Below are 23,474 nucleotides of genomic sequence, written 5' to 3' on the forward strand. Positions count from 1 at the left end.
AATGGCAGCAAATAAGCTGTGTGTTTCAATACACTTCCATGCCTATGTCCCAGTCCAGCTCTGAGCTGTAAAACTCAGACTGCTCACCAAAATGCAGTATCAGATGCAGCTTCATAGTGTGATGCATTAGCATTAACATCAGCAATACAAATTTAAAGCAGGCTGCTAAGAAAACACTCTTAACAAGTAAAAGCCACCAGATTTTAGGGTAATCTCCCACGGAAGGAATAGAAACTGTCACTTTAACATGAGATGGGATTCTCCTATAGATCAAAACCCTCTATTGGGTGAACTGGGAAATGGCTGTACCTCTTGCTTCCTGAATTTTGTGAACTTTGAGAAAACTTGTTTCTGGCTCAGTGCTTCCCAATTGATGAGCTCCGTGGCATGGAGATCTAGTAGTTATTTCTCATCAGTCAATTTTAGGTCATTTATACATGTGCACACACTCACATGTGCAGTCTCTATGATATTGAAGATAGGCAGTGAAATCTAATAGAACAGAACAGAAATTAAACCTCATATTCCAGTGCTGGTTCTTACATGGTTTGGGCTACAAATGAAACAGAAAGCAGTTTGCTAATGTCTGCAGAGGGAAACCAGCTTCCTCACTGCCTTTTTGTTTCCTGTCTGCAGGCACCAGAATGTTCCCTCCCTCAAGCGGCCTGACTCTCTCCTGCTGGTTTCTCGTTAGCAAGTTTGGTTTGGTGCACAACAGTCACCCACTCCGTTTCTTCACAGTTGTGAGGCACATGTCAAGAACAGAGCAAGAATTTGTTTGCTTTTCAGTAAGTTTCGTCCCGCAGGACCGTTCTTTGGTCATTTCCACAGAAGAAGTGGAATTCCAGCCGCTCGGTAAGGCTCTTCTCGGTCAAGCTGCAGTGCTGTGTCCTCTGATTATCTGGAATTTTTCATTAACAAATTTCCTCTTCTTATAAGTACCCAGGACATTAATGAGACTTTTTATCTCTTCAGTTTTCTTCTGGCAGCCTGTTGTGATTGTAATTCTTGGTCATATTTCAGTTTTAAGTTTGCTGTAGGCATTGAGAATTATTTTATGGGCTGCAATATGTGATAAAACTTACAGATATTCTAAGGAAGACTTCTGAATGCCAGTTATATTGTTGTGTGTCCTTGTGGGGTCTGGACTTGAACCAGCTGGTCCCTGTCTGTTCTGTGTGGCAGTAGGCAGGTTTGGAGAGTAGGACTGAGGAGTTTGGGAGTGATCTAGCTTCCTAATCAAACAGCTCATTTCCTCTCCGCACTTTTAGAATGTTTTCTATCATGCCAGCCTAATAATCTTTTTTCCTTGTTGACATTTATCCCTTTCTCCTTATTGAGTATAGTAGGTACTTCAAATGTGAATGTAATTGAACATTGCAGAGGAGGTTGGGAATGGAGTGGGAATAGTAGCTCGGATTTTTTTCATGTACAGCTGACATTGTGTGAGTGCTCTGATTCCTTTAGATGACGTCAAAAATACCAGCTTGCCTCTTTTCATAAAAACTACAAATTAATGTACAGAGTTTTATCTCATGAATTCACTAGGAATTTTTTCTGTGTCAGCTAACTCAGTGAATATCCTGAGGGGTTCTCTTAGAGAATATGTTGACTTTGTCCTAGTTCAGTCTAGTTTTGCAGCATTGAGGCAGCTAGCAGGTGTTATTTGGGAGTATGGCATATTGTATGCTGGAGGGATCTTGAGAGTTGTGTGAGTCTCAGGTCCTGACAATAGACCATCAGGAAATGTTTTAAAGACATAGAATCATAGAATCATTAAGGTTGGAATAGCACCAAATCACTCTATACCCGCAGAGAATCACGTTCTTTGTGTCACATTTGATAGCTGTGTTCCAGAGGCAGGGGAAAGGGAGAGAGACTTTCTGTTGACTTCCCCCTGTTTTTGCTGTTACAGATATCATGGAACCTGAGGGTGAGGTCCTAAATCCCTCCCCGTTTCCAGGGCAAGTCCAGTTTGGCTGTGGCAAGCTGCTGGTCACTGGCCAGTGGCATCATCTCACAGTGACAGTTGCTAAGGAAGCAAAGAAGAACTGCATTGTGTCAGCTTATATAAATGGTCAGATGCTTGGCTCTGCAAAGGTAAAGGCTCTCTGCATAGATCTTGTGCCTGACATTTGCCTTTCATTGCTTTTCAATTTCACCTCCCCATGCACATACCATGACTTTTCAGTATTAACCTGAGAGACTCCAAGCATAGTGATTTGCATACACATGTGCCACTCTGTACTGTGCGTGAGTGGAGTCAGAAATCCATACAAACCAGGGTGTATTTGTGCTGCTTTTCAGAAGTATGTAATCGGCTTATACTGATGCTTTGAACTAGTTCCCCCCTCAGCATGCAGATAACCCAGGCAATATTGAGTGGTTACACTCATCTGAGAGTTGGGGTTACCTAGTTTGCAGGTAGCTCAGGGTTATGTTGATGAAATTCAGTTGTATCCTTAGGCCAAAATTTTCTGAATTGACTAGTGATTTTGAGGATCTCTCAGTTTACACCCAAGATTTTCAGAAGTTGTCAGCTATAAAAAGTACATCACATTAAGGTGTGACCAGAGAACCCTAAACCGAAGGTGCTTTGGATTTAGGCTAAAACCTGCAAAGGTGAGGAGTTACGTAGGGAGCCTCCATTTTTGAAGAAAGGCCTGGAAAAGGGGAAAGGTCACAGAGAAATAAGCTTCTGTGACTGGCTAGCTCTTTGCAAGAATCCCAGGATGGATGGAATTTCCTCAGGCATCTTACACAGGCTTGTTTCAAGCTGTCCTCTTCCTGTTACACCCATTGAACAATCAGCTGATGAGTCAGTGGCCTTTTTCCCACTGGCACTCTAAGCATTTGAAAACAGATAGATGTTCCTCTGGGTTAGTTGTTCAGTGTGTGGGATAGCTGTTGAATTAAAATAATACTTCTTTGTTGAGTTAATAGAAGTGAAAGAAATGTTTCAATTAGGAGAAATTTGTAAACTTCAATGATATCAACTCATGAGTTCATTGCAAATGTTGGTGTAGCTAGTATTTCCCCTAATGTGCCATTTCTTGTGATGTTCTTGTTGCACAGGAGTCAGTTTCAGGTTGCATGAGATATCACGAGAAAGCAATCCAAATGCACCTGAAGGGTTCATAATCTACAGGATAAATGAGAAGAGCACCTGGTTTATATTATCATTATCATCATGCTCCTGGTTTTGAAGCTAATCTCAAATTATTTCTGAGATTTGATTTTTGGTTTTTGAATGCCCCAGGCTGGCAGTGTTGAAAATGCAGCCTATTTCTATTGCAGCTCTGGTTGGTGTGGTGTTTTTCTGTTTTTGTTTTTGAATAGACTCCTTTTATTAATTGAAACTTGGAACCTTGGTCTCTTCCTTCTTGTTCCGATATTTCAAATCAATCTCAACACATGCAAAGCTCACTTGTGTGTTTTATACTTCCCTTGTAAAAGCAACCTGTTTAATTCCAAATATTCTCTTTCCCATACTTGAGAAAAATGATCTGTCTTCTAAATGCCTTTTGGGACCTATATCCATTTCAAGAATGAAAATTTAATTTAATTTGCCTTCCTTCAAATGAGACTGAAAGTCATCAATAAAACTAGGCCTAAGCATTGCAATTGATTAAAGAATTCACAGCAAATGTGTTTAACATACAGTGAAACAGCTCATAATAAATAAACAAGCCTTTAGTAAATAAAAGATGGTCCCAGTGCTGGGGTCTCTGACATGATGCAAGCCTTCACCCTGTTGTGTAAGGTGAGGAAAAGATTGTGTAAGAAATGAGAATTGCACAAAGGTTGTTAACAATACCAAAAGCTATTTTTGGTGGTGGAGCTGGGGTGGGGGGTGGGTTACTGTGTTGTATCAAACCTAATATTTGTTCACTCAAGTATCAAGTTCTGCCTCCTAATATTGACCAGCCCTGTCTTCTACATCTCAGTAGTCAGAGATCAGTAAAAGCTAGGAGTCTCTCATCCTAACAGCAAATTGTTAAAGGCAGGGCTAAGCCCTGAAGTACAATATAGTTTCTCTCCACCAAAAAAATTCCAACTACTTCCTACTAGAGCTGTCCATATTTAAATAAAATAATAGACTCAATTTAGGAGGCTGAATCCTTATTTTGATACCAAAAATAAATGGTCCAATTTCCTAACCTATGTCATTTTCATTGAAGCTAACTGATGCACTTGGACACTCTACACTCTTCAGAAACTGTTTATTCTCTAGGTGCCTAGCACAAGGTGCAATCTGTAACTTGGCTTTCTGTGTTGAAAGTCACAGTCTGAATTATGAAGTTAAGAACAGGAAAAATAAGTCTGGGGTCAAGACAGAGTTTTTCTTTGCCAACACTTGAAATGATTTTGACTGTGTTTTTTTGAACAAAAAGTAGGCTTGAACATTTCAAAATGCTTACGTTTGTGATACTTTTGAAAGTCCAGTTTCTAATCAGTAGTTGATAATTGTGTTGCACAGCTGACTGAGACTTCATTGAGGAAAGAGGTGGCAGGCAGTACCTTCCAGGGCCAAGACCTTAAGGCACCTTGAGTGTATTGAGTCCCCTCAGTGAATTCTTCTTCTGTTGCAGATGCAGTATCTCCAGCCCTTACCAGGTAGCTGTATGTCCATGGAACCCTCTTCCTTTATTGATGTCTATGGGTACATAGCTACTCCTCGAATTTGGAAACAGAAGTCCTCCTTGACCTGGCGCCTTGGCCCTACATACTTGTTTGAAGAAGCCATCTCTGTGGAAACCATGGAGGTGATTAATAAGCTTGGCCCACAGTACTGTAGCAATTTCCAAGCAGTACAGCTTCAAGGTATGTGATAATTCTCATATCCATCACTATTTATTTGTCAGGGCAATGCTCTTTTTGTTCTTATAATCTGCTATTAGTATTCCAACTGTGCCTAGAGCTTGCTCCAAAAGCCTGGAAGTCTGCGTTACTGAGTGTTGTACAAGATTGTAGTAGGATACCATGAGGATCTTGTAACATACTATAAATTGGGCAGAAAAAGAAGGGCAGGAATCAAGCAGCAGAGAGAGCTGGAGAGTAGAGGGATAACATGTCCTTGAGGAGATGTAAGACTGTAATTTCTGTTGGACAAGCATTAAAGCAACAGCTTTGTAACTGAGACATTCTGCATTTATGGTGCTACAGAAAAACAGCAGAAAAAGAAGCATCATTTTTAATTGCAAATGCCTGCAGAGTAGGAAAGAGCACAGGGGAGAGAGGGGTAGGGGAATAAGTTACATTCCATTTAATGAAGAGGCTTTTTAACTAAAGCATACTGTTAGCTTCAATTATTAAACAGGCTGACAAAACATTTCAGTTATTGATTACAGTTTGTTCAACAAGTAGTGCATTCACCTCTGTACTAGAGCTTGGGATGAAATGGGATGGTCATGTCCCATTTGAAAAGAGCAGAATAATCCCAGCTGATGATGCTCCAGCCTAAAGCAAAGTGAAAAGACTGGCTGAAAGTACTCCTTCAGGATGCTGTCTATCTAGACCAAAAAAATCTCCAAATCAAGCATGGGAAGGTGTTGTTGAAAGAGAAATTATATCAAAATACAGCCCTAAAATAAAAATATTACCAATAGGAGTCAGAAGGATTTGATTTTCGAAGTGTTGAGTCTTTATGAAGTCCGGGGTGCTTGTTCTCTGCACACTGGTCTCCCCAGCTGACTTTAGTACTAATCATGGATTGTGGCCATCTGACTCCAGCGATGCCCTGATGCAGGGAAATCACAGGGGCACTATTCAATATGTGATCTCATAATTGTGAAATAATCTCTCTTTCTCTCTTCCCACCCCCCTGCTTCTCTTTTTCTTTTTTTTTTTTTTTTTTTTTTTTGGGGGGGTGGGCAGGGTGGGGAGGTGGTACCTAACATCTCCCTGTTCCATCAAAACACCCAAAGAAACTTTTCTAATGGAAATTTTGACTTAAAAAAAGTTTCGGCACAAAACACCAAAATATTATGGTTTATTCCTTAAAATGGGTTTATGAACTTGTTGCGAACAGCAATTTGAATTGTTTCAGCAGTTTGAATTGTTTCAGCAGTGTTGTGTCCCATCTCACCAGTATCTCATTGCTTCTCACTAATCAGCAGCAGCTGTGCGGAGGCTTAGCCATAAGTCTGTGTCCTACTGGAAGGGAAATAGGTGACACAGTTTTGGGGCATTTACTTCTAGTTAATCTTCATGTGGAATATGTGCTAGTTCTTTTTGCCTATAAGGGCTGTGTCACCAGCATTAGTAAACAGTTTCATAAATCAGCTGTTTTCCCAATCTCCAAAATTGTCAAAAATACAAGATTTTTTTTTTTTTTAAAAGGTACACATAGTTTTTCCAAGTGCGAGCAGGAACAGAAAATTCTTTAAAGAAAAGCATGTGAGAATTTCATAAAATCATTAAACTGCTGAACCTGGTAGTTTTTACAAGCTTCTGATATGTTGTGAGTTGGCAGCTCTAAACTTTTGCCTCTGTCCTTTTTCTTCCACATGAATCCTTGCTCCTAGTACCTCTGAGAAAGCTCCCAGTAACGTGGAAGACCTCAGGTGTTTTCTCTGCCCAGAAAGTTTGTTTATATTGTGTGAACAGAGAAAGGTTTATTCTGGACTTTTTGAGCTTCGTAAGATACTGGGAGAGGAGGTAGGACTGGGACTTCATAAGATATGGGAGAGGATGTCGAACTACTTCTTATGGGACTTCATAAGATATTGGGAGAGGATGTAGGACTTACCCAAAGCAGTAACTAGAGGAAACAAACCAAGCATGTCTCCTACTGGTGCTTACGCTGGCAAGCTGCCATGGACTGTGTTGCAAAGGGTGAGGGCTTTTTTCTGATTATAGTTAAGTCAAAATCAAATTCCTATCTAAACTTTGGTTTCCTCCAATTATTTTTCATCTGCCTCTCTACTGTCTCACATGCTGAGCACGCAAAGTTCCTTCAGAGGTTTATAGTCTCTCTTGTTTTAGGTGAGGACCAGCACAGTGATCATAATCCTACACCTCTGGTGGCAGAAGAGAAGATTTCTTTTGGAATCAACGCCATGTGCTCATCTCTCACTACGGTCCAAGATATAAAGAGCTCCTACAATGAAGTGGATGGCCGGCTGATTGCCAAAGAGGTCACAAATTTCCTTCATTTGTCTTAAACACATTTTCTCTTGTTTCAAACAGCAAAGTTTGTGACTTTGTCTTAATTACATACCTTCAGTGATTTATTTTTTTTCCAGCTTCTCTTCCCATTCCTTAACTCCATTCTACTCATGGTTTTGTTTTCATCTGTGGAGATGAATAGACTGGACAGTGTGAACACAATGTTAAAAGCCTTTCTTGAAACAGCAACAGAAGCCATAGTTTTCAGGTCTAATGATAATTTGTTTCAGTCTGTGATTTCTTAATGCCTTCACAATGACCTTTCACATTCTATCCTAGCATTCTTGCCAATGTCAGGCCTGCTGACGTGTCAAAGTAATGGGGTTGTGTGATATTTTAGGTGGGTGAACGTTTGTCCTAACAATCAACTTTGAAGGAGAAAAATATGGTTTTCATAGTCTAAAAGTAATAAAATAATCTAAAAGATTAGAGCGTCTTCTTGTTACTTTTTGTCTCCCCAGTACTACCATGGTTTCTCTGAGGATGTCTCTTTTATCTGTTTTAGATTGGAATTAACTCTCGGGACAGTTCAACTCCAATATTCCTGGCTAAGAATACTGCTGGACACCTCTCAGGTTCCTTGCGGGCTATTGGGTCAGTTGCTGTGGGCCAATATGGTAAATGTGTTATGCCTTAATGTTTCATATTTTTTAAGAGTTGGACCTTTCTCTGTCCAATAACAGATTTAGTCCATGTAACTTCCTGGTAAAGTAACGCTGCAATTTTCTAGGGGTAAGAGTGTTCCAGTCCCGTCCAGCAGCTACTAGCCTGAACTTCATTGGAGGCCCTGCCATTCTCCTGGGTCTCATTGCTATGGCCCATGATGACCACACCATGTATGCAGCTGTCAAAGTCCTGAACTCCATCCTGAACAGTAGCCCAATGAGTGAAAAATTGATGAGGCACATGGGTGGATACCAGGTAGATGCTCTGTTGTTCATTCATTCTGGGTTTAGTCTTATCCCAAAACTTAACAATGGCAATGAACCAAGCATAGCCCTTATGGTTGGAGCTTTGTAAGTTATGAGATCTTTGAGAGGGCGATATAGGATAGTGCTCTAAATCCTCTGCTTACAATCTCTGGGAACCTCTGTAACAGTATATCTGCTGATGGGAAGGTGAGGACAGATGCCTCATGGTCAGACATGATCTAATAATGGAAGGTGTTATGCTGCCCATATTAAGACGACTATAGTTAGTAAAGTCAATGCAGCAGATTTGAGTGACCCACCCTTCACCTTTTACCAACATACTTGATCCCTCCCACAAGAGACCACTTCTCAGGCAGGTCTGCTTCCTCCTCTTGGCTCATCCAGCCTAAGATTCCTCTTGACAGACTGCCCAGTGTAGGGCTGACAATGAATTCCTATGGCTCAGTCTTCACTGTGTATTAGAAATTGTGCTGATATAAATAAGCGCTGTCTGGATTTCTAACTATATTGGTTAGATCTGTCCTAAATACATCTTTCAAATGTGAAAGCTGTGCAGACTGAAGAGTTTGGTTGTTTCAGGGCTTCGGGAGAACCAGGGCAAATTTTAAGCACTATATATGTAGTATTGGATGGGTTAAGGCTGAAGTGTGAAGTTTCAGTTCAGTATCCTTTACTTTATGCTGTGTATGCTGAGAAGAGTTTTGTGGAACAGAGAAGACTCTTTAACAGAGATGTTTCCAAACAAGGCTCTTAATATTAGGGCTTCATGAATGATTTATTATAAACTTTCCATTTTCCCAATTTGTGAATTGTTCATAAATTGATCCTGATTCATATGAATATATTTATCATACTTAGATATTGCTTGCCCAATCCTTTCTTGTAGGTGAATGCCAGCCTTTAGATTGTATACGAGCTGTTCCTTTCGACTTTGTGCTAAATAATGTTCCTTCCACGTGGCTGATCATCATGTTGCAATGGAGTGGTTTTGCTCTTTGTTTGGATGTCAGAACCATTTTTTTTTTTTTAAACAGCCAACTAATAAAAATGTGTCTTGATACGTATTTTCAAATGATTGTCTATTCCTCCTAACCTATGCAAAATGTAGTGGCTTTCTGAACATTTTTCTCACTGTATCAGGAATTCATTGAATAATCAAAGATAGACTCAGTTGAGAAAGTGGCAATGTTTCACACAAACGTCTTTCATTTGAAGAGGTCAACATTAATTTTTTTTTTTTTAAACTAACACCATTTGCAAGCCACTAAGATTATATCCATGAAGAATAGTGTAGAAAACCTACTGTGGTTATTTACAATTATATTTGTATGTTGCTTTTTGTAAATTCCATTCAACATAATATGGCATGTATTTTGCTCCTGTTCAATGCCACAGAGTTGTGAAACTCCTTCAAAAACTTACCCTTTCACTTACTGCACGAAATTTTATGCCTGGACTGAAATCTTCACTTTCTTTATGATGCTTATGTAAGATGTATGCATGCATGACTACTACAGCCAAGTAAACTCTGCGTTTGTCTTGAATTAAAAAATAATGTTATATGTTAGTTTATAAATACAGATTTATAATTAGCAGATACTTATGAAATCTTTTTTTAGTTGTTGACCTACCTATTGAAGAGGAAGACACAGCTGTTAAACAACAGGATTTTACAGTTAATATTCTCCCTAGTGGGCACAGCTGAGCTTGGCCTTGAGTCTTCAGTCATCAAGAATTACAGTGCATTCCAGTACGTTCTCTGCAACTTCGAGGTAAAACTGTTGATGCTACTTTGTGGGTTTGGCTGTATTAAAGATAACTTTATAGTATGAGGTTTGGTTTGTTCATAGCACCTCCTGGATCCAATATTTGGGATGGGGTGGTCCTGGAATGGCAGGTCCTCTGTCACCATGGCTCCCCACTGTGCCCCGGTGCAGTTTCTGGAGTGTTCCTGCAGATCCTGAGGACCTTCTCCTCAGGGCTTGCTCGGGAGCAGCAACTCCTCACACCAGCAGGGATTTCCCAGTGCCTGCAGGTTGTCATTGCAGAAACGACTGAGAGTTTATGATGTTATCCTCCCTGAACTACTTGTAACTGTTTCTCTGCCGCAGGTTACTGTCCCTTCAGCTCAGCAGAGCAGTAAAACCTCTGTTTTTCTTTGTCTTTCAGCTTTGGATGAAAGCACCAGAAAATCTTGACCTTGTTCTTTTTTCACATCTTGTGGAGATCTTGCAGTCCTCTAGGTACACAAGCTAGTGTTTATATCAGAAACATGTGGGACAAGCTCACCTGTAACCTGAAGCTGGAACTGTGAGGTGGATATGAAGGGTCCAATCCTAGCTGGAATCAGTGTGCTCTGGGAGTGAATCATTTCCTATATTGATCTTTCAAGGCTGGAGTTAGTGATTTGATCAGCCCGAGATGACTGTGGGACCACACTGGGAAAAGCTATCTGGTGACCTGGTTCACATGGAACCACTGCTGTACAATGAAAGTTTAAATGTCTGCTGGAGAGGGGAAATCTGAATGTTTGAATTCAGTATGAAATAATCAAAAAATTATAAGTGAAGTTGGGTTTAAAACCAAAACACAACCCAGGAGGACTTTTGTATAACTTTCTTAATCAGCTGTACTAAAGTTAAATGTATCTGAAGAGACATAGCATGGCAGAGGAGCTGAGTAGAGCAGGATACTAGCTTCCTTCTTTTTGGTACCAGAAAGCTCTATGCAGAGCTGTCTGGTGTCCCTTGCTGAGTTTTACAAAAATAGCATTTATTACCACAAACGCACTGCTTGAAAATTCAATAATGTTGTTTTCTTTGAACTTGTTGAAATGCAGCAGTTTCTGGGGGAGAGGGCAGATGGGAAGGGTAGAGAACACACAAAGAAGTCTTCAGATCTCCGTCACTGACACATATTCAATTTGTCTGACAGTGTTTGAAATGTTGCCAAGGCAACATTAGGAGCCAAAGGTGCAAAGTATCAGTGCAACCTGAGAATCCTTTTAGCTGAAACCCAGCAAATTTGGTTCTTTCCAGTAAAACCTTTTAATAGTCCCTGTGCTTTTTTACAGAGATGGATGTCAAAATGCTGCAGTTGCCTACCAGGTGCAAATGGTGCCCAAGCTCATTTTCCTCTTCAATGATCCTGAAATCAGTAACTCCAGGATCACTGTGGCCTGCACTATTCTTTCCCATCTGTTGCAAGGATACTTTAACACAAGGGATGTTCTCAGGTAACCTTCAAGTCTATAGCTTTTTCTCAGTTTGCAGATGAGCTATACTCCTGCCACTGTTGGAGAGAGCTCTATAGTAGGACTTCCCTCACCTCATCTTTGGTAGGAGCCCCCAGATCTTTGGCAACTGCAGGATCCCCACTGATGAAAAACTCTTTCATGCCTTCAAAACAGACTTCAGTCCAACCTTATATTTATGTGAGGATGGGTTGGGTGATGACCCTTACAGTGATGGCACAAACAGATCTGCAGGTATGACTGGGACTACTCAAAGTCTGTACTTAATATTTGATTTCATTAAAACCTGCCCCTAAAGTATTGCAATTGCTATAGTATTGCAACTTGGCCCCAGTCAACTATGTACCTAATCCTGTTGGCTTGGCTTATATCCCAGTAGCTGTCCTTTTTGTTCTTGAATTTCAATCAGTTAACATATGTTAGTCAGGATTTCATGAAGCAAAGAATTTAAATCGTTGTTTGCTTTCCACAGGATGTAAACACTGCTCCATTTTATATTCACAGCCTAGTTGCATCAGCCTGTAGCCTATGAACTGAGGAAGGTTCACACAGCCACCTAACTCTAGGGAAATGCACTGCACAGATGACAGCTCTGTTTTTAAGGCTATTTGTCCAAATAAAATGTAGAAACAGAGCTGCGTGTCGAATCTGTGGTCTCTGCAGTCAGCCTTTAGCTCTGTTGAAGAGTACGAGCACCTCAAGTAGTTACTGTGGAGTAAGCTAATATGTGAACTTACTGCTTGCCACCTGTTTTGTGGAATTACCTGTATATATGTTCCTACCCTGGGCTTGTATGAGTTAGCCTATTCTTTTTTCATACAGGTGTGAGTAGTGGATTTAGTATATCACACTGCTTACCACATGGCAAATTTGAATGAGCATATTTCTTAAAGTATCATGATTTGTTAACCCATAGTAATTTGATTGGTTGTCAGGCCCTTGAGTGCTGAGCGAGTGGGTAAAGACAGTCCCTATCCTTTCAGCTCCAGGAGAGCAGAGACTATAGCAGGCGCTCAGCAGCACTGAAAGGTGCTGGGATTTCTCCTGGTCCCAGACTTTTGATACATCTAATGGAACTTGCTGTGTGGACTGTTCCTGCAGAAGAAGTGGTGTTCTGTCCCTTAAGAAATGCCCTTCTTGTGGGCAGGAGGAGGTTATGCACTTTCACTAAGTGTGTATGTCACATTAATCTATCTATCCTTAGAACCAGGTAATGTGTTAAAGCAAAGTACAGGTGAAAAGAGATTGCTGGTCCTCCTCCCTGAGTAGCTGCTGAGGTTTCTCTGCTTTCTTCTATGTGCTTGGAAACCAAGTGGTGATAACAGTGATATCTGAATGCCACAGGGAGTTCAGAATCTTTTGTATGAACAGAGTGCTTAACTCAGTATTGCTTTCCTCATGGTGAAAGCATGACCTTTAAAATCAAGAGATAAAGAGAAAAATGTTTCCATAGTAGAATAGATATTACTTGCATTTGTAGATAGATGTCCTTTTTATTTGCTTCCTAGTTTATGAGCTTTTGCATTCCTATTTCAACCCTATTTCTGCAGCCATTAAAATTTCCAGTGGTGGTTGTTAACAGTCATCGTTAATGAGTATTGAGATTTGCATGTAATCTCAAAGTAATTAAATGAATGGCTGTCTTTCTACTGACCAAAACTGGTTCCCTCTTTCTCTGCAAGGATTGGATTGTTCCTTGTTTACACTTTGAAACCTTCTTCTGTGGATGAAAATCAGATTTGCCTGGATGGTGTGGCTGAGATGCCCCATGAAGGTGAGGAGCTACCTTTGGTGTATGTGTTCTGATAGATAGCTGAAGTACTTCCCTTACTCCCCAGGGCATGATGAACCCTAAATGCAACATAGTGCTTCTGCCTCCAGTGGCAGGAAGAGACACAATTCATATGATGTCATCTGGAAAGGGACAGGCTGCATTGAGGTGACCTGAAATTGTGGGGAAAACTTATATTGCTGCAAAGGCATGATGTGAAGAATAGTGAAGTGACAGTCACTGTCTATATGTCCAGGAAGGCCTAACCTACAGCAAGATCCTCCTCCTGCTAAGGGAGTTCCCCTTTTGTCTTCTCTCTGCTAATAAGCCAGCAATACATTGGCTGCATTGTCCAGAGCCTACATAATGTTGGATTTCACAGATACACACAAAGATGAAGGCCATTAAATTGAAATTGCCTAAAAACTAATGTACTGGACTGTTATGAGGAATAAAATTTCACTTGGCATCCTGGATTTTCTGTGAACACTTGGCTACACTTACAGTTGTAGCAAATAATAATGTGGAGCTCTGCACCTTTTAAAGTATCTGTGTATTTATGTCAACTTTGTGTGTGGGAACTTCCAGTCAGCTGGCTCTTTCATTGTGGTCTTTCAGTTGAGACTATATTGGTTATTGCACCTCTAAACAAAATATTATATTAAGGAGACACTGATAACTGTAGTTTATATATATAGACATCACAGCTAGGCAATACAAGTCAAATTGCCTGTCTACATTTCCCTCTCTAGTTAACCTGAGATTGCTTCCTGTGGATTATTATTCAACATGTAGTCTGGATGAGTTTTAAGTAACTCTAAAGAAAGGACTTTGACAATGTAAGAACTGGTCATTTCTGATGTTAGCAGGAATTCTTATGTCTAAAATCTGATGTCTGCATCTTTTTACTCTACAAAAGACTGATATAAGTACTTCTATTGGGCTAATCTGGTGCAAACAAGGTTGTTCATCAAAGCAATGGAACATGTGTTTTGTCTCTTCATTACTCTTTATTACTTTCTGATATTTGTAGCCTTAAGCCAAACATCTGGAAAGACAATCTGGCTTCGAAACCAGTTACTGAAGATGCTGTTAGATGTAATGCGCTCAGACAAACTTCATCTGTCCTCTGAGTAAGTAGAAACAATTTAGGAAGGCATGGGTAAATGTCTCTGTCTTCTAGATTTCCTCTTTACTGGTGTTTGACCAGGACTAAACACAGTGATAATATTTGAGTCTCAACAAAATAGTAAAAGCAGACTGGATTCAGAATTTTTTTTTTTGTCAGCAATTTATCTGGCATTCACACAGATGTGTAATCAGATCACACATCTGATCTCCATTTTGAAAAAAGTTTAATGTTTTCAGAAAATGTCTCAAAGGAGGAACTAGGATATTGCTGTTTCTTCTGCATTGCAAGGGTTGAAGAAATCCCAGCTGTCTTTGAAAATCAATTCAATCTAATGTGGGATTACTTGCACCCCACTATTGTAATCATGAACATGCAGTTACTATAGTTCTACCTTGTATAACGGAAAGGCAGAGTTCATAGCGCTGGGTGCTGTAACTGTGCGTTTTCATTAGTTAACATATTTTGGACTTCAAAATTTAAACTGGAATTTTGAATTTCATAGATTGAAAGATCTAGCCTGTGATGTAGTTTACGTCAGTTATTGATACACACTCTCAGAAGGAGCTTCATGTTAACGAGCTTTTTTTTGTCTGACAGTAACATAAGGTTGGATTTACTAGGAATTAAGTGGCTTGAACTGTGTGGATGAGTCTGTTGTTAAATCTTTGTAATTCTGTGTTGCGGTAAACCTTTAATCAGATTTTTTCTAGAGAAACTTGAGCTTCTAAATCACCTAGAGATAATTTTAAATAAAATCTCCTTTCTGTCTTTCACCATGTCTCCTTTCATGAGCTTTCATTTCTCTGTTTGTTCTAGGGAACAAGAAGAGACATTTTTGGCACTGGGGCCAGACTGGTTTCTGCTGTTCACACAGAGCTACCTGCACTCTAGCACGGTTGTGCTAGGAATCAAGCTACTTCTGTGCTTCCTCCACAATCGTTTGCTGCTGAACAAATTCAAGGAGGGGATACTGGCTGGACGCTGGCTGGAAAACAGCTCTGTGGGGTTGAGTATTCTAACGGGTATGTGTTGGTTTAATGCTCCCAAAACAACCCCTTGATCCAGCTCAGTGATAGGAGATCACTGAAGTAGGTGATAGGAAAATTCCCACTGATCTCAGTAGACCAAGAATTGGTATTACTTTCCAGGGCAAGCTTGTCCTAGTACTTCAGCTTTTCTGCACTGAAGAGTGGAAGGCATTGCTTCTCCCTTGCATGATAGTTGGCATTTCTGATTAGCAGTCGCAGGGAGATGGGCCTTTTTGTTTTGCATAAAATCAGGCTAGTTGATAAGCCTGTGAGATGTTCAAGTGTCAGCTTGTACCCTGAAACGTTCTGTTTCTTTAAGATTTGTTCAGCTTGTGTTTTGATAACTAGACCTGTGGTTCTGAGAAAGGGAAGAGAAAGGAAGAAGAATTATTTAGGGAGAATCTCCTGTAACAAAAGTGATAGTGGGAAAAATTGTTATCTGTTAGTCTGAGGAAGTTTTATGAACTGTTGATCTTGCAGCCTAGCAGACTACTGAGTGGCCTGGGACACAGATGTATGAGGATAAAGTTGGGTCAGTAATCATTCCTCTGATATGGCATTCATTTGTAGACACTTTCTCAGAATGTTTTCCTTTTCTTTTCCTTTAAAGATAATTTAAAAACTCATCCTCCAGTGCCTGACAATGGCTCCTTCTTGATTTTTGGGTTTTCTGTGTTGCAAAGATGTCTGACTGATCACGTCCACATCCCTGAGATCTACTTGCTTGTGGCAGGGCTCTTTCTGGCAACTCCACAGTCTGAACCACCTGAAGCAGCCAAGGTATGAAAAAAATAGCTGACAAGCATGAAGCTGCTATTGCTTTACTACTTCGGCATTTTGTGGCCTTTTCTGTGAGAGGATTCTCAGGCAAGTTAACCCTACTTGGTTTTTGTGATAGCTAAAATCAGTCATTCATAGTTTAAAAATGAAGTAAGGTAGCTTTGATTTAGGGAAATTTGTGTTCACGACAAACTTGTTCATGCAGGTGTTAAATGCCATTTAACTACTGCACTTTAGAAGGTAATTCAGATTAGCTTCCCTGTCCTTACATTGTCAAGACTCATTAAAATCTCAGACTTAGTGGATTTGGGTACTTTCCCCCAGTGTCCTGAGAAGCCATAAGGCATTTTTGCCCCAACAGTGCCAAAGATATCTTTCAGAAGAGGACAATCCCATTAGTGCTATCCTGGGGAAACGCATTTAATAGGAGAGGGAGGAGCTGCTGGAGGTGAAGATGTTTTGGGTTTTTTCTGATGTAGAGAGAGCAGGTATTGTTCTTGATGTATCATAAATAATTCCCATCTGTTCTTGGAATATATCTCCTCCTGTTGTAGAAAGATCTTGAGTCTATGTTGCAGTGGATCTTGCAGCACCACCTTACGGAGAATGTCCTCAAAATTGGGTTGTGTGCAGAGGCAGCTGCTTTGCTGCTGGAAATGGTTAGAGTCACTGTGGACAAGGTAAGCATTTTATTGCAAGGACCGTGCAGTGTGAATGGCAGAATAAACTGCCTGAGAGTGTCATAGGCCAGTGGCAGTCTTTACCTGTAACCCCTAGCCTCCCTCTGCCCTCACAGGGCAATACTGAGCATAGTAGTGAGCAGGGACTTCAAAGTGTCAGCACAGCTATTGGCCTGGTTATGTTACATAGCAGGTGATGTGATGGGCTCATGTTTAAGAACTTCTGAACACAGAGATGGATCTTACCAACAGCATTACCCATTTTGTTCGTTCTTGATGATAAGGATATGCCAGATATTTCTGATTGGGTGTATCGTCAGTCTACAAGCTGGGAGTTGGCTGCTTGTGTCTTGCCTGACTTCTCTGTGGCCATGTCATGTTTGCTTAGTTGCTTAGGAATACCCAGAGAGGAGCAAAAAAGAGCTTATATGAGTGAGAGGAATGCTGCCTTGACTAGATGCACATTTGTCTGTGTTCAGCCTATTGCAGATGCAGAAGCCTCCTGGGAGATTGCCTATCCAGGGAACATTATCCAGTTTCTGTGCTTGATCTATCACAGTTATACTCAGGACCCTGTGTGGCACTGTCCTGACTTCTTGAAAACTTTGGCTATGGTTGCTTTCCATTCTGGACTGCCCAAGGTATGTACATCTGAGCCAGCACAAGCTCTTTAGATCAGAGATGGGTTGCTAGGAGGAAAAATCAATTTAAAGGAGATTATGAGTTAAAATGCATTGTGCTCTGCTTCCACAGGGAGGCTCTGAAGGCCTTTTGTCTCCTGATGGTCCAGCTATTGCTGAAGGGAAAGGCTGTGTTGATCCCTCCTCTCTCCCGCTCCTACCACACCCTGCCAAGAAACAAGTGTGGGATTTTGTACGAGTCCTCCTGATGGACAGTCTTCTCAACATCCCAGCAAACAAACAAGGGCATCCACTTGAGCTGCTTCTTGAGGTCTCTCTTGTAGTTATCAGGCTTTGCTGCTCTACCTTGCGCTGGGGGTGGAAGGACAGGAGGTATCCTGCTGGTGGCCGAGTGAAAAAAGTGCTAACGGCGATGAAGAGGTGTATTCACTCAGGATTTTAAATAGCCTAGGATAAGGCTGGGATCACAGCTCTTAAAGAGCGTGCACTACTTCCTGGCAGATCTGGACAACCTACTTAGTGGAATGGAATTCCTACCTTTTCAGCAAGGAAGAAAGGCCTTTTCTGCCTGCTCTGTATTCATGTGAACTAAGAAAATGCTGCCCCTAGACAACAATAAAGGCATTTTTCAGGCAACATTTGACATTGAAGTAAGGCATGAAAAAATTTCCCTTTTCATTAGTAATACCTGCTTGTCATTAGAGCAGCCCTTGAATTTGTTGAGAACAGAAGATTTCACATGGAGCATTCCTGTGTACGGATTTTTGAGACAACAATTTCTTTTCAGTGCTCAAATAACCAAAACCAAGTTAATTTTAGGACAGATTAATACAAGCTGTAACAGCTGAGTCTGGATTATGGATTTCAACCACTCAAAACACTGGAAAGAGTCAGAGTAGTCTGAAGAAAGGGAAAATGGAAAATTTAGCCTTCAGCTCCAAATTGTCAGTAGTCCAGGTGTCCCAGATGTGAGTTCTGATGCAGACTTACCTTAGTAATACAAATAGTAATAACATAAATTTGACTGCAACTGTCATGAGTTAAATTGTCTTGCGGAGCAGCAGTTCCCTACAAGGCTTATACAATAAAATCTCAAGGCTTGGTACAGTTTAAAATAGAGGATGGCTCTTCTGATTATCTGAATCCTGAGCCTGCTAAATGGAGCTAAAATTCCCTGAGGGCAAGATGTCTTGGGAACCACCTGTGAACCTAGGTTCTGTCCCTGTGCAAAACCTTGTTTCTGTTCAGCATGCAGAGTGCAACTATGCCGGCTACCAGCTAGAGAGTGTAGACCTATGTAAGATTTCCTGTTTTCCTAGCTAGGGTATGAGGTTCTGCCATCTCATCTGCTGCCCAGTAACTGTCCATACGTGCACTCTTGCTGAACTCTATATGAGAGGTGCCTTTTTGCCTTTGCACGGAGGAGAACACCAGATCTCTGCATTTATGTGTTACTGTGGATTAGCTGTCACAGATAACTTCTCAGCTTGCAGTAGCTGTTTCATATGCCCACACCAAGGGCTAAAGTGTGCAAGTGAGGTGGAGTAGTTGTCCTTGCTCTTTTTGTGCTGTTTTTCCCCTCCTCTGCCTAACATGGTGCCTAGGTGTTTAAGGGAAAAGTTGGGCATTTTGAATTACCTCAGTACTGAGTGTCTCTTGAAATTTCTACTCGCTTCTTTGAGCAAAACTTTTAGTGAATCTGAATCTTTCACAGGCATAATCTGCCAAAGATCCAGTGAAATCAAAAGCCTTTGAATAAAGGCTGAAAGTGAATTTGAGTCTGATTTCCTGGCTGTTTTCCTGCTGTACTAATATGTGTATGGTCACTATATAGGCTTCTCCAGAGGATGCCACCAGTGAACAGAAGAGACATTTTCAGACAAAAGTTTTACTCTCTGCTATGGATGTATTCCATGTTACCAGCCAAGGCGAGGGGAAAACAAGACCAAGAGGTGAGTGGTGAGAATCAGATCATTAGCTAGCTGGTATTTGGCGTGTAGCTGTAATTGCTAGAAAGGTTTGGAAACAGTAGCTAGGACAGTCCAGTTCAGCAGGCTGGACTGTCCACTCACTCCTGCTGTAGGCCACTTTGCATAAGTTACTGTAGTTTCACCATTTTTGTAGAGAGCCTCTTCACTTTTTTCTCTCTTTTCGAGAACAGATTCTGAACATCGAAAAGGGAGTACTTAGAAAGAAACCTAGGTTTACCCTCGAGTGCTTCTGGAAACAACCCTGATAACTTAGTTGTTGCTGCTCTCCTTTCTGAAGTTGGACCAGTCCTTCACGATGGTGTTTTAGTGAGATTGGTTCTGTCCCTAGGATGGAGCCGTTATTTCCAGTCTGAGTAAGGTATTTCTGCTAGACCTAGGGTTTTCTTAGACATGTCCCAGCTCTGAGACATTATAGTATGAGGCTGTTCCTTCTCAGCTCTGGTAACCTCACATCTCACATCATTTTTTTTGCATTTCAGCTTGTTTTGGATTAATCAACCCTCCTGTATCCTCTCCAGGGAGCAGTGATCCTCACGGCACTTCAGAATCAACTGCACCTATATCCATGATGAATATTGCTTATTGTGCTCAGAAGCTGGTTGAGAAGCTGAACAGCAGAATGTTTGCTGCTGACCCCAAGCAAATCCTGCTCTTCACTGCCAAACAGATTATGGGGGTGAGTCACATGAAATTTTTTCCAACTGTTATCAACATGTTGTGATGTGCTCTGTTTCACACTGAGGTCATGATACCGCAATTCTCAAGAAGATGGCTGTAATCCATTTGGTGATTGTGATTATTCCTGTTTTCTCGCATGAGCACATAAAGGCTCAAAATGACAATCAGAGCTAGATGGTGCAGCGTAAAGAAGGGATAGTTAGCTCTTTTGTGCCACTGTCTGTTAGCTATGTACGTGTTGCTGAACAGGAATAAATTAATCTCCACAATTCCAGGGACTTCAGCAGAAATACAGGAAAATTGGATTTGTATCTAACAGGTAGTTCAGGGGAATTTTGCTGAAATAAGTTTGCAACAGCTTAAATGAAGTGAGAGGAGTGGATCCTTGGGGAGAGAGTTTTTTGAGCAAGCCAAGTACTCTGCTGTTTTGTGTTTTCACAGGTCTTAGAAAGCTCCGTTTCTCACAAGGAAGTTTTCCTCAGTGCCCTATACAGCTGTCTAAACAGAGCCATCCTATACTGCCTATCCAGACCACAACAATCGCTGCCTGAACAGTTTAACGTCCTGAACACTCTCAATGTCCTGCAGGAGCAGTGGGACATTATTTTTGCAACTTACAACTCAAATAATAATTTCGTCATCTGCCTAATGTACTGCCTTTGCCAGCTGAATTCGGGCAGGTACAAATGTTCATCTCAGTATAATGTTTGTTTACATCTCTGGGCTGTTATCTATGGGAGTGGGTGCAGAGGGGGAGATTTCACAAAACTTAGGCAATACCCATTTTGGGGAATCGCTAGAAGCTGAGATTGAGCTGGATGCAGCTAGGCTAAAGATTTTGGATGTAGTATATGTACTGTATCCTAGCAAGTGTTTGACCCATTGGGCTCAATGCTCTGGGGGTTTAAAGCACCATTCTGCTTTAAATAGGGCAAACCTTCCGCTCTGATTTCCGCTCTGAAGTGGCAGAGTAAAACCACCTGGGGAAAGATGGTTGTTTTCCTCATACACTTAAAAAAAATGAAAAACAGCAACAGAAATGTTTTTTGATGTATTTTTTTATCATTTAATTTGGAGGAGGAGAAGGTTACTAATGTGCTCAGTATTCTGGAGGCAATGGATTGTCTTTCAGCAAGAAAGTGGAAGAGAAACTGTTCTTCAATCAGAAGGCTTTCTCCTCCTTGAAACACTAGTGAACAGAAAATTTCCTACCACCTCTCTTGCTCAGAGGCAGGCTAGTATGTGTGTTTGCGGGTGTAATAAGCAAGGCACATTACATTACTATCATGTAATGTAGTAGTAATGTAATGCTTAATTCCATTTTTTTCATTTTGAAAAGGGTGTTTCATTTCAGAGACACCCAGACAAGCTTGCATGTTTGTCTAGGCAGAACCCTTAAATTTGCACGTAGGTTTAATTGCTAGTCTTTATTAACCAAAACATCTGTGTGTATCTGTTTTACTCATCCAGCATTTCCAGCGGCTTACTCACTTCGAAGTAGTAACTGCACTTAACAAGCTTGAACTGATTTCAGTGGAGTTGGCTCACAAGCCCATCATTAAAATGAGAATCTGGAAATCTTCCTGGGATTTGGGCTAGAATCACTCCACAAGCATGCAGGTGACCATTCTCTGAGTCATCTGCATGGACTAATTTAGGGAGATGTTTTTTCTGATCCAGCAGCTATTCTTGTGTGGGTACATTTAGAACATATATAAAACTGTGCATGGATCTTGTGAATCTTTCTGTTATGGTTATTGTTACTTGGATCTGACCTGAAAAGTCCTGGTTCTACTGAAGTTGGGAGTTTTGCCATTGACTTGGATAGGGCTAAAACATCCATAGCCACTCTGTTGGCTGTTCTTACAGGTGATGTGTCGGAGGTACTCTTGCTAATGTACCTGGGGAGTTATTTCGGACAACTCTGTTTTGTCAAAAAAAGCAAATATTGGCCAGTGCTTTTTTCACTATAATGATGTTTGTTGTTTCAATGAAAACCTCCTGTGCTGCTTTGATGGTCTGAATTGAATCCATTAATACAGTATCACATCAGAAATGAGCTGCACTTCCTGAGGGCTTTTCTTGATTGTTCTTATTCCAGTCAGATAATAATTTCCAGGCCAAAACTGTTGAGATGGGGTAAGGGTTGTTTGTATGTAGCAAAAGCATAAACATTAAAAAAAAAAAAAAAAATTACAGAAGTGTTGGTGTTATCCAAAAGCCAAACATAGCAGATCCAGGGAATCAGAATTGTGGTATTTAAAAGAAAATCAGAAATAGAAATGGCAGCTTTGCATACCCAAGAGATTTGACTCCCCCATGTAGTAGTGCCTGTTTACAATTGAAAGAACGTAGTACATCACTAGTGGCTATATATAATATATATATTATTGACAGCACTTCTGTGACCAAGTATACATTGTCTGGATGCCTTAACTAAGCCTATTGCATTTATTGTAAGTATTACTGTTGTGCTGAAATTCCTGGTGTCTTTTACCTACTGACTGGTAAATTATCTGACACCCCCCCCCCCAAGGAGCACTAACTCTTTTCTGGCCGTGGTGATGTTCTCAATTATAATCACATCTACGTGACACTAACATGGTGCTAAAGTCTGCAGTTTTTTTTGTGCTGAGTGCTTTATAAACTGAATGAACAATCACTGGCGCAAAGAACTTAAACGAAGTAAGCAGTTCAGGTGTAGGGTACGGCAAGGCAGTGTTTCCCACGTAATAGAAGATACCTCTAGTGAAGAAATTCAGAACAAAGAGATGGCATACAAGATGCTCAGGGGAGGTGCAAGAAAGCTGGATGCAATCTGGCTACACCAGTACAGCCGTGTGTTCCAGCTAATTGAGATGAATGGTAGATACAAGTGCACTAAGTGGTGCAGGGATAAGGCATGTACAATGGAGTGATCCATAGGATCTTGATGAGCACTCCTTGACTTTGAAAAGCAGACTGGCAGTGGTTTAGTTCCCACTTCCTGTAAATTCTTCAGTATCATGTGATTGGTGTAAGCCCTCGAGCTTACATGAATCGGAGTGGATGTGTAGAAATACCCTTAGCTTTTTCACTATCTGCAGTTTGTTCTAAGACTGGTTTCCTCATGTGCCCTCTTTTTTTTTTTTTTGTCACAGCTATCCAGAAGGTTTTGGGGTGGATGCAAAACCAAAGCTGGCTTCGTATCACCAAATTTTCCTTGCACCCAGTGAAGAGGAAAAGGGCAGCCTGCCTACTCCAGATGATGGTAATTTATGGCACATGTTGCCTGTGGCTTACAGAGCAGGAAAGTGCCTGGCCTGAACAGTTACCAGGGCAGCTTGTGCAAGTGCTACTTAATTGCCTGTTCAGTGTATAGGCACTGCAGGCACAGCATAGAGAAAGGAAGGTTGTGCTAAAAATTACTTCTGTTCAC

The 23,474-nt window shown here is 40.9% G+C and overlaps 1 protein-coding gene across 1 annotated transcript in view; it reads left to right on the forward strand.

The window, feature by feature from the left end:
* Window positions 1–23,474, forward strand: part of WDFY4 (WDFY family member 4) — a 141,872-nt gene that overhangs the window by 34,897 nt on the left and 83,501 nt on the right. Inside the window, exons 17-36 of the mRNA XM_076338685.1 lie at window positions 637–855; window positions 1,916–2,100; window positions 4,593–4,824; window positions 6,988–7,139; window positions 7,676–7,787; window positions 7,901–8,091; window positions 9,722–9,874; window positions 10,272–10,345; window positions 11,176–11,337; window positions 13,038–13,129; window positions 14,160–14,259; window positions 15,075–15,280; window positions 15,897–16,066; window positions 16,621–16,746; window positions 17,226–17,387; window positions 17,500–17,697; window positions 19,222–19,339; window positions 19,897–20,054; window positions 20,498–20,736; window positions 23,197–23,306. Of these exons, the coding sequence (XP_076194800.1) occupies window positions 637–855; window positions 1,916–2,100; window positions 4,593–4,824; window positions 6,988–7,139; window positions 7,676–7,787; window positions 7,901–8,091; window positions 9,722–9,874; window positions 10,272–10,345; window positions 11,176–11,337; window positions 13,038–13,129; window positions 14,160–14,259; window positions 15,075–15,280; window positions 15,897–16,066; window positions 16,621–16,746; window positions 17,226–17,387; window positions 17,500–17,697; window positions 19,222–19,339; window positions 19,897–20,054; window positions 20,498–20,736; window positions 23,197–23,306 (3,159 nt within the window). The remainder of the gene's footprint in view (window positions 1–636; window positions 856–1,915; window positions 2,101–4,592; window positions 4,825–6,987; window positions 7,140–7,675; window positions 7,788–7,900; window positions 8,092–9,721; window positions 9,875–10,271; window positions 10,346–11,175; window positions 11,338–13,037; window positions 13,130–14,159; window positions 14,260–15,074; window positions 15,281–15,896; window positions 16,067–16,620; window positions 16,747–17,225; window positions 17,388–17,499; window positions 17,698–19,221; window positions 19,340–19,896; window positions 20,055–20,497; window positions 20,737–23,196; window positions 23,307–23,474) is intronic.

Source organism: Aptenodytes patagonicus, chromosome 5, assembly GCF_965638725.1.
Source record: "Aptenodytes patagonicus chromosome 5, bAptPat1.pri.cur, whole genome shotgun sequence".
Lineage (NCBI taxonomy): Eukaryota > Metazoa > Chordata > Aves > Sphenisciformes > Spheniscidae > Aptenodytes > Aptenodytes patagonicus.